The following is a 12,158-nucleotide window of genomic DNA, read 5'->3' on the forward strand; positions in this document are numbered from 1 at the left end:
TATAAACGCTGGATAAATTGTCTGCGTCAATCCTCGAGCCTTCTTTTCTCCCGAGTCTCACAAACTTTTCACGTGGGCAACGACGTGCATTATAATACTGACGTAATCGAGAGAGCAAAATGTACCACGCATACACTCCACATAGGTATGTAGATATTCATAAAAATCGAGAGTTTCCAGACGCGTTATTTCGAGACCTCGAGACACAATTCTCCCGATTTTTCTCTCTTTCACTTTGATCTCTCCTCTCGTCTGGCGTTACTCTTTTATAAGATAAGTCACAAATGGAATCACGACTGTGGACGAGCTCCCGAAAATGTCGTAACGAACGTCCCAGTTATGAGCTCCACTTTTCTTGCGATTCCCGCATTGTTTTTATGTTTTTTCTTCTTCTTCGAAATCAGAGAATGTAACAAAAATGCTTGAGCTAATAAACGAATTTTGAAAATGTGCTTCTGCAGGAAAATCAAAAATGTGCAACGTTTTCTTTCCCCACGACCTTCGCGTCAGCCTCGAACGAAAGATGAGCATTGAAAATGAAAAATCGAGGATTTACGAAAGCAGAATCAGCGGAGAAAAAACGAAAAGCAATTGCTTCTGAACGGGAGCTCAAATCGTCCAAAGATCTTCCTCCGAATCGAGCTCTCCTCCGACTTCCCTTCGCTGTTCAGTGGCTCAATATATTATTAGGATTTCGTAAATACAAACGTTCGTTCGAATCCTCGGAATATATAGGTGACACGTAACGCTCTCGATCTTTCTCTCGCACGTGAGATCACGAGTTCTCCTTGACACAGACGAATGGATCGAACAATGCAGAAGACCGGAAGCAACGCTGGCCCAGGTAACACACACAGGCGGGGAAGAGAGAAGCGAACGGAAACCGCTGTCAGAGACGAGACGTCGGAGGACCAGAGAAGTGCGTCTCGTATCTGTGCGAACTCGAGAAGGCCCTTTCCCTCTTTCCCCACCGGTTGGTGTCCTTTCACATCAGCTCGAGTATCAGGAAAAACGAATGAGAACGTTCGTCCCGAATATTGCTTCAATGAGCAGGAAATTTACTTTTTAAGGAAGATCACGCGTTACTCGCGATTCAAAAAGGCAACTGAACTTTTTCGCTCTTTTGCTGATGAAAGAAACGATTCAAATTTATTCCCGTAATTATTAAAATCATGTGAAACTTATTTGTTGAGATTGACTCATTTTTAATGCAATTGCAGCGGCTTAAATACTTTCGGAGTAAAATCGTCAAGCAAAATGTGACAACAGCCATTTTCTTATGCTCGATTTTGGTAATTTTAAGTTGGGAGGATCCTATTTTGTTAAATTCAAATCGCCAAGAGCCTGTTAAAAATGTGATTTTCGTTAATCGTTTTCTCGATAACTCGACGGTAGATCCTACAATAATTCCGGGAATAGATGCACGGTGTATAATTCTATAGCATGTATTGAAATGTCAAGTCTTAAAGTTGGACTTTTCGATTTCCATTGGATTCGCGTGAACTTCCTTAATTCCGAGGACGTTTCTTCCTTCGAGAATTCATTCGAACAATAATCTTTTGATTACTCAGCTTTCCTCAGAGCGAACGATGTTTATGAAAAATTCATGAAGACCGAAAGACTTTTATACTTTGAAATGTCGACGAAAATATTCAAACTCAATACGTCCAATCGCAAATACTTTATTTTGGACTCGCTAAATCACGATTTTCAGAGAGCAATCACTCGTTCGAGTCATCCAAATCTCATTCGACCAACGATATTCCTCGACGAATTATCAGGCTTTTTTTCCACGCTGCCAAATGAGTTTGCTACTCGTTTCTCAAGAATGCGTCGACAAGAGTCTCGTAAACAAAGTTCAGCGATTAGCAGTCCTAAAAATGAATAGAATTTCGTGTTTCCGGAAACGTTAGTCGAAAACTTGGAAAGTGGAGACTTCGCTTCGTAGATAATTAATTGGTCGGAGGGTAAGAGTTTGTAGATCGGATGAAAGCAGAGAGAAATACGTGCTGATGAGATAATTCGTTGGTAAGAGTCGAAAGCTGTAAGTATACGGAGGGAGAGAAAGTGTTCGGTGTGACTGCGATTACGAAGGCCGCGATCGACGTCGATTACGTGGCAGATGGGTGTCTGCAGCGAGAGGGAGGCGCTGGCACAAGTCCAGCTGTGTCCTCGTCATCACCGTCATCATCATCACCACCACCGGGTTCCCAAGGATCGATATTCCACGCATCCAAACGAACGTGCATCATCTGAACACGCGTAGGAACCTCTGGAAAAACTCTGTGAAAAATCGATTTTCTCGAGCCACGATTCTTCACGATTTTTGGCCTTGTTTTTCCCTTCTCAACATATGGTAGACTCTCAGACCACCGGGGCCAAAATTCATGCTGGCCGAAGCGTCGATCCACCCTCGTGATCCTGCACGCATCGAAACAAATATTAAGATCATTGAAAAATTATTACAAGCTCAGAGCTGCCTTTCTAGGAAATAGTAAAAACGTTTTTTGCTTGATTTTTCATCTGCGTTTTGCCTTAGCGATTTCGAGCATCGATAATGACTACTAAATGTCAAAATATTGTTTACCAATTTCACCGGCAGGATTGGAATTGTTTGAAAAAAGAAAATATAATTACTGCTTTCGTGCAAACCATTTTTAACTGCTCCACAGATGATCCAATATTAAAATATCGAAAGATGACCATTTTTTAAGGATTCCATTTTCGATAATTCCGTAATTTTGTAGACTTGATTCAACGATCCTCGATACATTTTGATTAAAAGTCCTGATAAATAAACATTTTCATAGGTTTCGACTCCCCTAGGAAAAAAGTTTTATAAAAAATCTTCGCAGTGGTTCTCATAGGGAACTAGGGGGGTAAAAGATTAGGCAGGTCAGGGTTCACAGAAAATCCCTAATGCACCCTCCACGCTTCCAAAATACGGACCCCTTTCATACTGAGAAAAAAAACCTACATAATTACTATCCGAAGGAAAATTTCCCTCGAATTCGAAGTGAAATTCATATGAAATGAGAATAAAATTAGGAATTAGTATTTTCGGAATCCCCCGCTTAAATCGTAGCATTTAATCACCATCGTTGCTTCCTGAGTCATTGATCGCAGTATTTTCGACCCCTCTGCGTCGTTGAAAGTTTTCCACACGAAATTATTCGTTTCTTGCTATTAAAAAATCGTATTTTTTTACGACAGCTCCGATACAACTGTACCGGATCGCGTGCGTTCGGTAAATTATAACGATTTCAAAGTAGCACATGTTCACCCCAAACAAAAACTGAAGAATTGTGAAGAACGCGTTCTGCTGTTGAGGGTTCTCCGGGCTCGTTCCACGCACATATGTACGGACCTCTTCGGCTCGAATCGACGAAGAGGATTTTCAACACTGTGAACAAACAATCAAAATTCGTTCGTTACATGTGAAAAAGTCTACGAACCCATGAGAAAATCGAAATGTCAATTTATGGAGTTCAATAAAGTCCAAGGTTTTTGCGAAATTTTCCCTCTCATTTTCGTTGAAAAAAAAGGTAGAAAAATGTTCGCAGTAGCTCTGAAGCAACGATCGTTTTCACGAGTCCGTCGTGTCACGTTTAAATGCAGAAAAAATCAAGGACATTCGATGGAGTCTAGAATGGCCTATGCTTCCATGCAGAAAGAGTAAACAATGTCGGGTTCGACCCCCAAGAATGAGATTGAAAAAAAAATATGCTAAAAATAATGAAATTGAAAGTATTTGACTTTTTTTGTCTAGTACTCAATAGTTTCCCAGTTATCAACACTCATCGTCGTCTATTATTTGTATTTTAGCCCGTAAAATAGAAGACCATCGAAGGAAACATCCTCCAATGGTTTCGACCACGAAATTCTGTGACTTGAGCCCTTTCGTTTGTGCAGAGTCGATGTTTATAGTAATACGGATGGAGTACGAGCACCTTTCGGTCTCTCGTTCTGCTCGCGGGTTGAAAATGAGGGAGAGCAGCCCTTTATGATCGAGGAAACAGCTGTGGGTCGATCAGACCTCTCCGCTAGAACCTCGTACGGTGTAACTAACATGAAATGGAAGGGAAGAATGAGAGAGAGAGAAAGAGAGAGATCGACTGAGTTGAAAGAGAAGAAAAAAGAGGTTGCCACCTGGCGTACCTGGCTTACGCTTACCTGAAACCGACCAACTTTTATGTATATACATAAACTACACATATTTTTTCTCTATATGGATGTATGAGTGCGTATACCTGGAGAATTCTTTTGTGCAGCATGAGGAAACCTCCACCGATCGAGACATCTTGGCTTTCTTCTGCTTTATTTCAATTTCTCTTGCGAAATTCGTTCCGGACTCAAAAATCTGCTTCCAAAAATACTCTTGAATCGACTGTATGAAAAGCGAAGAAAAAACATTATGCAGAAGACGAAAATTCGAGGAGATTTGCAACTTTAATGCAGAAGCGAAAACAGTTTTTCCAAACCCACTAATTTCGAAAGTTAAATTTTACTGAATTGTGCTCAATCAGAGTGTCGACGTTGCACGCTCTTTTAACTGTATTTTGAAGGAATTTTTAAAGCGAATTCAATCAATAACGATATTTTTTGGCACTTTAGTTTGAAGCAAAAATGCTGGTTTTTCATCGAGTTTGAAAAGTCCTTTCGACCAGCTCATTTTTATGCTTTTCTGAATCCACTATATTATTCCCATTTTTTTTTATTTCTGAGTAATATTTTCGATTGGATATTCAGAGAGAACTTGATTAAAACGTCGTAAACGAGAGCAGGTTCGTGTGTATTACAGAATGAACGTAACTGCCTCCTCGATTCAATCGATTTACTGATTTTTACTGAAATTCTTTGCGAAATCAGGAGAAAAATCTACGTGTGTGGAAAGATGTTTCGCCAATTATAAAGCGAGTAAAAAAGTTTGGTTTATATCTATAAAATGGTGGGACGTTCCGATGGGAATGCTCGGGGGTTGTTTTCGTTTTATCATAGTTATTATTCGAAGAGCAGGGAAGAACGAAAAAAAAAACAAGAAAAAAGAGACAGTGAGAGAACGAGAATTTTGGCATCTCGACGAACACGAAAATCAAACCATCTCCGAAGTCCCCTCGTAAAAGGTCCCAACGGAGAGGACTCCGCGATTTCGTCGATGGCGCGTGCACCTTGTCTCTTTTTCTCTCACTCCTGCTCTCCTCGTTTTTATGTTTCTCTCTTTTTTTTCTTCAGCTTCACCCATGGAGAACAGCTGCTCAACCACCAAGACACTTGTCGTGTGCGCGAGCGTTCTCATGCTTTTTTTTCTGTAAATCTTGCCAGGTGATCGGCGCCTCTGATCAAACATTCCGTTTTCACTGTCTCCACGACTCTCCTTCGATAATCTCTTATGGAGTGACGTTTTTGCGATGCAGTTTGACTTCACCTTCACGTTTGGACGCTCACTCTTTTCTTCCCAATTCTTCAACTTCTTCAACGAAGACTGCGTTTTGGACCCCTGAATGCTTCCTAGAAAATACGTAAATGCGAAAAAAACTTTATTCAACTGAAGAAATATCGTGCACTAGAAACGAGGAAAAAAATGACCTGAAATTTTTGTCAAAACTTTTGTCTCTTCAATTTTGCTTTCAGATTCGTAATAAACTTTCCCAAAATTTTTTGAAAATATGTTTCCCAGACACATTCATTTCAAATTGAATCATTGATTTTTTTTCTGTTTTTATAGAAAACACCAAGCCTCGAAGTAGGTGAAGAATCTGTAGAATTATTTTTGAACTGTCGATACGGATTTGTCCTCAAAATAGTGTTGCAATCTTTCCAATATTTTGAATTAATGAAAGTGCGAAGGAATTCCGCAATTTTCTGTGAAGTCTTTCGTCATTTTCCATGAGAGAAGTGAAAAATAATTCTTGGTTTCTAACTACTGCTTGAGGCGAATTCACTTACTGATGAAGTAAAAATAACTTTTTTCAGGATAAAAATTAAATTACAAAATGGTTCTATTGTTGAAAACACATTTCTAACGCATGAAATTGTAGCTCGCGATCGTAAACACGACATTTATGAAACTGCACTCAACTTTAGTCGTATTTCACGTTTAAATCATTCTGAAAGTGCTCGTATCAAAGTACACTTTCATGGGACTTTCATTTTCAGGCAACTTCCTTATTTAGATTTTTATGAAGAAATCCAACTTTTCATTATGTTATCAAAATGCTCCTTTGTTCATTCGATTTCCCAAAACTTCGACAAAGGAAGGGCGCCAGAAAAATACCCCGATTAATTGCAATATTTCCCTTCAAATTTTTACGCATTTTCTGATTTCAAAAGATCTACAAACCGTTCAGAGAAATAAAACTGATAATATTCTTAGAAAGATCGATCGATGATCAATGTTAATCTTCGAAAACAGCTCACAATGAGTGTTTCAAAATCCAAAGAACGTTTGAATCCTATTGATTTTTGTCATTTTAATAATGTTCAAGATTCTCAGCTCTACTTTCCATGAGAAAGGGAATGAAATCTGTTGATTCTGAATGAAGCGTGTAAGTTACTTTTCATACAAGACCCCGACACCGGAAGTCCTTTCGTTCGTTGCCAGATTTCAGCAGATCAAGAAAAAGCTCTTGATTTTCTTCTTATTCGTTGCAACGACATATTTCTCAGTCCACGTTTCGTAATAAGTTTACGGGGAAGCTTCTTCGAAAGTTATCATTCGTCATCGAGTTGTGTCTGATGCTTCAGGGTCATCTGTCATCCGTGGTCGTGCAACTTCATTTCCGTTTGACCCATTTTCCATTGTAACGTTTCGACTCGATATTATAATAAAGAAACTCCGGATCTGCTTCCCGTCATTTTTTCTTTTCATGCGGTTGCCATTGCTCCACAATTGAAACGATATGAAATTTTCGTCCCTTAAAAAGAAAAATATTCTTTTAAAATTTCATTGCGTATTCATTTCTGCGAACTGTTTTTTCGCTCTTCAACCCGTTAAATGTGGCGAAGTACCATGAGAACTATGAAAACGAACGGACAATGTGAAATTTTCTTTATCAAAAGACACGCAAGCGGCTCGACGCCAAGAAAAGGAGCTCTGCGGCACTCTTTTATACTCGACGTCTTTTATATGACGTTTTTCGAGCATTTCAATTTTTTTTAACGTACTTTTGTTTCTATGAAATTGAATGAAATTTTTCGTTTTGAATAACAAACTTTCTGATACTGATCAGTAATTGCCGTGCCATTCAAAAATTCCGTAGAAAATTTTGAAAGATTGTGTCGTCAAACGAAATTGAGCAGTTCACTTCTTTATATATTTATACAAAATGGCTATCATAGAAAAATATCGTGTTTTCAATCATCAATTAGAATCAGAATTTCGAACCAAAGCCATATGCATTATCGAAAATTAAGTAAAATTTGCTCTTGAATTTTTTAAATGTTTGTGACTGTTTTTTGAAATTTATCGTTCTACAATGTTTCGATTGATTTTTAAAATGGAGATCTCGAAACTGATTCGACTGATGATCAGAAATGTTGATATTTTATTTTTTTTCCTCAGGTTAAAACTCCGAAAATGAAGAATCACTGGAGCTCTGTCATTCGATTCACTTTAGCGCGGTTCGTTTCCGGTTTAACGTTTTCATAGTTTTCTTATTTCCTCTACGTTGCTTACTTTCTTCTGTCGGAATACTTTTTACTGATTCTTTTTCCTTTTTACTTGACCCTGAATTTTTGAGCATGAGATTCAGCTGAATACGTTACGTACAATTGGGATCGGTTGGAGGAGGCAGCTGCTTGTGTCAATGCCAACAAACGAGACACTATGAATGCACCACTGCGTCGAACCAAGAAAATAATTGCCATATTTCACGCTGAGGTATCCCCGAATCGATTTACGAGTCTGAGAATTTCTTAGGAATCTCCTCCTACACTGCCAAAATTTTGCACCCGAAAAAGAGAGTCGTGGGACAGTATGGAAAATTGGAGAATTCAATTTCTTGGCTATGGTTTTCTTTTTCAGAATTGAACCTTTGGAACTTTTTCACGGAACCTTTGGGATATTTTGAAAAATATCGTTCCGTAATTTTCTACTTCCCGTCCATAATTTATGGCTCCGAATGAAAAAAAAAACGTTGAGGTTTTTTCACCACTTTTACACCAATAAGAGACTCTTTGAGGAAATTATTTCATGACTACTTCCCTTTGACACTTTTTTCTCAAGAAAATACTCTTCAGGTTTACCGAGTTTTGGAAAAATTTATTTAAAAAAAAGTTACTTAAATAACCTATCGATATTTATATTTACGTTTATAGCGGAAGGAACTCTTATGACTAACGTGTGTACAGAAGAAAACAAAAGTCGAAAGATGCAACTAAAATCGACAATGATTTCGGTGCATTCGTGCAACGAACGGGGAAAGTCGATCCCGATGATTTTTTTTCTTTTCACGCGTACTTTGCAAATTATTCTCACTAAAATTAAACACTTTTCAGTTATAAGGTTAAAAGTTTTTTTTTTACAGCGTTGCAGATATTGCTCGTAACGCATCTTCAAGCTTTTTTCTTGCTACTGCCACTCGATCTTCTTGCTTTTTGATGTCTTCGTCCATTATTGAAACAGCCTGTGAAACAAGGGAAAAATTATGAACCGTAGGCAGGTAAACATTTTAGTTTTAATAATATTTCAGAATAAAAATGAATTCATTGGTTCATTGGAAATTTTCAGGCTAATGCTCATGACAGCATACGGGAATCCGTCAAAATTTCTGCTGCTATCAAATCAACGTGGTTAACTTGCCTCAGTGACGTACAAAAATTGACTGTTGGCTCTTGAATAAAAGCGTACAACTTTCAAGATATTTTAATAATTTTAGTTGTTATATCTTAGAAGAATGTAAAAAATTATGAAGCCATAGGAGCAGAAGGTCAATATAAGGATTCGAATTTTAGGGAAAAGTCATGTTCTATTTTCTGTACATTCTAAAATTGATAGAAAAAAATATCAAATTCGTTGTTAATGAGTATTATAATCGAACATCTGAATGACTTCATACACATTTTTCATGCGCTTTTGTATTTTCTCGAGGACTCAATGAACTGCAAGAGTTCATGACTGCTGGGTTAATTGAAAATTGCTAGGAAACCTTTTACTGAATTACCTGAATGAGAGGTTGATCCGGATTGAGAAATACACCAGGATTTTTCTCAAGATTAGATTTCGATTGTGTTTGTCCGGTGACAGGCTGCGAGGATAGGTGTAAAGCTGTAGCAACACTTTGTAAAAGAGTCTCTTCGGTGATGTAAGGGCCAACAGGTTTCAATGTTTTTGGGAGATCCATTGCTTCGAACTCATAACCGTCAGGATCACAAGCTCTCATACCCTCCAAACGTTTCTCCCAGAACAACTAGAAAACAATGATTTTGTTATCGGTCACAAAGAATTTTTTGGATGGATCAATTTAACCAATAGTTTCTTTGACCTCATCGCTAAAGATGGAAACTAAGTTTTGAATAAATCGTGTAAACATTTTTCTAGTCCAAAATAATTATTTTTCGAGATTGCGTTTGCAAATGTTTTCAGTCTCTTCTTACTGTGCAGAAGTTTGAAAAATCATAAAATTGGATATTTTCTTTCTAGAAATAAATTGTTATATTACTCTATTTTTCTGTTAAACTTTTGTGATGAGAAAAGTTTTTGAATCGACTGCCAAAATTTTAAGGAGAGTACCAAAACGATTTGCACTGCAAGTTTTACCACATTGAATGAAAATAGATATCAGACCTTTAGGAGCATGAAACAAGCTTCGTCATTCAGTTAAAGATCAAGATTGTAATCTATTTCTTTTTCCGTCAAAATATCAGAAGTATCGGAATACTATCCAACAAAGGTATAGAGAAAATCTTCTTCCCTAGTAATTTTATTAATATTAATTATGAATAATCCTTATCATATTGTAAAGTATAAAATTGAACTAAAAATTTGACCAATAGGCAGAAAGTATAAATTAGTATTACTTAGAAATGAAGTTGACACATACGAGTCCCCTCAAATATTAGTAATTAGTTGAGAGAACGTACATAATAATAGTCGAAATTAGTAATTGATAAATTTTATTTTAGAAAGGAATGATATCATGCGAGGAAATATGCCTCAAAGTTTTCAATACTAAGACATTATAACGAAAGAGGAGGAAGTGTGGACCTGAGCGTGCCAAATGGAATTACCTGTTTAGGTTTATCTTGAGAGCCATACTTGCCATCTGTTTTCTCAGCTCCCTCCTAGAGTAGACGAAGATGGTTTTCATAGTGATACAGATAGTGCATAAGAATGGAGAACCACAGAGAGAAAAACTATTGCCAATCCACTACTCGTTTTCCATCAAGTGCAAAGAATATTTGTACATTTTTTGAATATTCTTTGTATATTCAATTTTGTACAATCCCTACTTTTTTCCATAAATTCCGAGCTACGTTATAAGAATTAGAATATCTTAGAATTTTCACCAAATCCCAAATGTACTAAGGGATGGGAACCACACAGGAGTAAAACCATTAGGATTCTATTGGATATTGCAAACAAGTAGTATAGATTTAACTTTTCACTCATGACAAAAAATCGTTCCTTTAGTCTTGAATTTCAATACATTTTATCACACTCGAACAGTGCTTTTCTCTCTAGATGCAGATATTGCAAGAAAGAATAAACAACCATTTATTTCAACCAAACTGCCATGACTTCTAAGATGATATTTTTTTTATTAATGGAAACTCTTTGGAAACTTTTATTAATATAAACTCAATGAAAAAGATTTATATAAATGTGAAAGACTATTGGATAACGCTCAATTTTTATTCCATATTTACAGAATCCTGTATAAAAATTTGCTGTCAAAAATGACAGAATTTTAGACAGTTTAATTAGGTTTTAGAATTCAAGTTATTTGTAATTTTTTTGAAAAAAAAGACATCAAGTCTGATCATAGTTGAAAAGAGCTTCGATGTTTTCAAGTTTTTTTTTAATGAATTCACAACAAGAATATAGAAAGACGCCCGATGTGATATGAAAATCAATGATTTTAAAACTTGCAATTTAAAAAAAATAATATTTGCATTTAGATGCAGTGAAGAGTTAAAAAATGGGGACTTTTTTTTGTAGTATGTTTGCTATTTTTTATTGGTTTTTGTTGTGACAAGGAATAGACTGATTCGTGTGAGCACTCGAATAATCAAAACCTTTGCAAACTCACCTGTTTTGGTTTTTCCTGGTTTCCATGCTTTATGTCTTTTACTTTTCCTTCCTGAGTTTTGTAAATGGTTACAGGTTGTTTGAAAATTGAAGCTGTCTGTCGAATCGGTGGCTGGAGAGACAAATTATTTCTCACACCACGGCTATAACAAATTTTCAACAAAATGATTAATTAAGATCATCAATTGCGTGTTTCAGAAGTGGTCCTTCTAGTGATATGTAAAAGCTTGAAATTCATCCAATTTTCATGAATTTGGACGAAACTAGAAGCTCATAATTTCTAGCCTTACTATCCTAATGGAGAAGTTTATTAAAAAAAAATTATGTTCATCAACGGATTTGTTTTAAAAAAAATGGAGACCGCGGATTATCGACGTAATAGTTTGAGGTTAGAAAAACAATCGTTCAATTCGAGAAATTTATATTGGAAATAAAATGCGCTACGAAATGTGGCAGCAATTTATGATTTTATAAAATACTGTAGATCGTGTCACGACGATCGGATAAATAAAAATGACGAACAACAAAATGAATCCTTATAAAAAATACCTGTAATAACTGTAAACGTCAACTTTCGGTGTTGCTGGAACTTGATTTTGTGGTTTATTTCTTACGGAATCATCTCTGGTCGGCCAATTTGTTGGTAGTGCCGAGGGATATTTTTTCTTCTCGACTGACATATTCATCTTCGCAGACAATGGAATATGTCAGTGCATTAAAAACGGGATTAATGATGTCAACAATACTGTTTCAACACCGCTGCGATTGCGATGCTTTGGACGCTGTCAGCCATGTTGGAAAAATATTATTTTTCGTTCAGCATCGAAGTTCCTTCGGTGTGACAGGAGGGCAGCAGCTGCTAAAGCCTTTCGTGATTATCGACTATCGAGCTGGTAGAAACCGTACTATT

The 12,158-nt window shown here is 36.7% G+C and overlaps 2 protein-coding genes across 3 annotated transcripts; both read right to left on the minus strand.

The window, feature by feature from the left end:
• Nucleotides 1–1,666: 1,666 nt before the first annotated feature.
• On the minus strand, nt 1,667–5,641 carry LOC122412143 (uncharacterized). Its single transcript, XM_043421477.1, has 3 exons — nt 4,251–5,641; nt 3,284–3,403; nt 1,667–2,421 (listed from the first exon to the last, which is right to left on the minus strand). The coding sequence occupies exons 1-3, from the start codon at nt 4,298–4,300 to the stop codon at nt 2,112–2,114; spliced, it is 480 nt and encodes a 159-aa protein (XP_043277412.1). The 5' UTR covers nt 4,301–5,641; the 3' UTR covers nt 1,667–2,111.
• A 2,598-nt stretch (nt 5,642–8,239) lies between these two features.
• Nucleotides 8,240–12,049, minus strand: MBD-like (methyl-CpG-binding domain protein 2). Of its 2 annotated transcripts, XM_043421474.1 has the most exons (5): nt 11,798–12,049; nt 11,250–11,391; nt 10,228–10,281; nt 9,162–9,407; nt 8,240–8,624 (listed from the first exon to the last, which is right to left on the minus strand). In XM_043421474.1, the coding sequence occupies exons 1-5, from the start codon at nt 11,932–11,934 to the stop codon at nt 8,520–8,522; spliced, it is 684 nt and encodes a 227-aa protein (XP_043277409.1). In that variant the 5' UTR covers nt 11,935–12,049; the 3' UTR covers nt 8,240–8,519. The 2 variants fall into 2 exon arrangements, with proteins under 2 accessions (XP_043277409.1, XP_043277410.1); XM_043421475.1 differs by lacking the exon at nt 10,228–10,281 and having other exon boundaries at nt 11,798–12,047.
• Between the last annotated feature and the right edge of the window lie 109 nt (nt 12,050–12,158).

Source organism: Venturia canescens, chromosome 6 (genome assembly GCF_019457755.1).
Source record: "Venturia canescens isolate UGA chromosome 6, ASM1945775v1, whole genome shotgun sequence".
Lineage (NCBI taxonomy): Eukaryota > Metazoa > Arthropoda > Insecta > Hymenoptera > Ichneumonidae > Venturia > Venturia canescens.

Coding starts and splice junctions, on each gene's coding strand:
- LOC122412143 (XM_043421477.1), bottom strand. CDS start 4,300: ATGTCTCGATCGGTGGAGGTTTCCTCATGCTGCACAAAAGAATTCTCC. Junction 3,404..4,250: donor TGCACAAAAGAATTCTCCAG/GTATACGCACTC, acceptor GTTTGTTCACAG/TGTTGAAAATCCTCTTCGTC. Junction 2,422..3,283: donor TTCTTCAGTTTTTGTTTGGG/GTGAACATGTGC, acceptor CGATGCGTGCAG/GATCACGAGGGTGGATCGAC.
- MBD-like (XM_043421474.1), bottom strand. CDS start 11,934: ATGAATATGTCAGTCGAGAAGAAAAAATATCCCTCGGCACTACCAACA. Junction 11,392..11,797: donor GACGTTTACAGTTATTACAG/GTATTTTTTATA, acceptor AATTTGTTATAG/CCGTGGTGTGAGAAATAATT. Junction 8,625..9,161: donor CGGATCAACCTCTCATTCAG/GTAATTCAGTAA, acceptor CTTGTTTCACAG/GCTGTTTCAATAATGGACGA.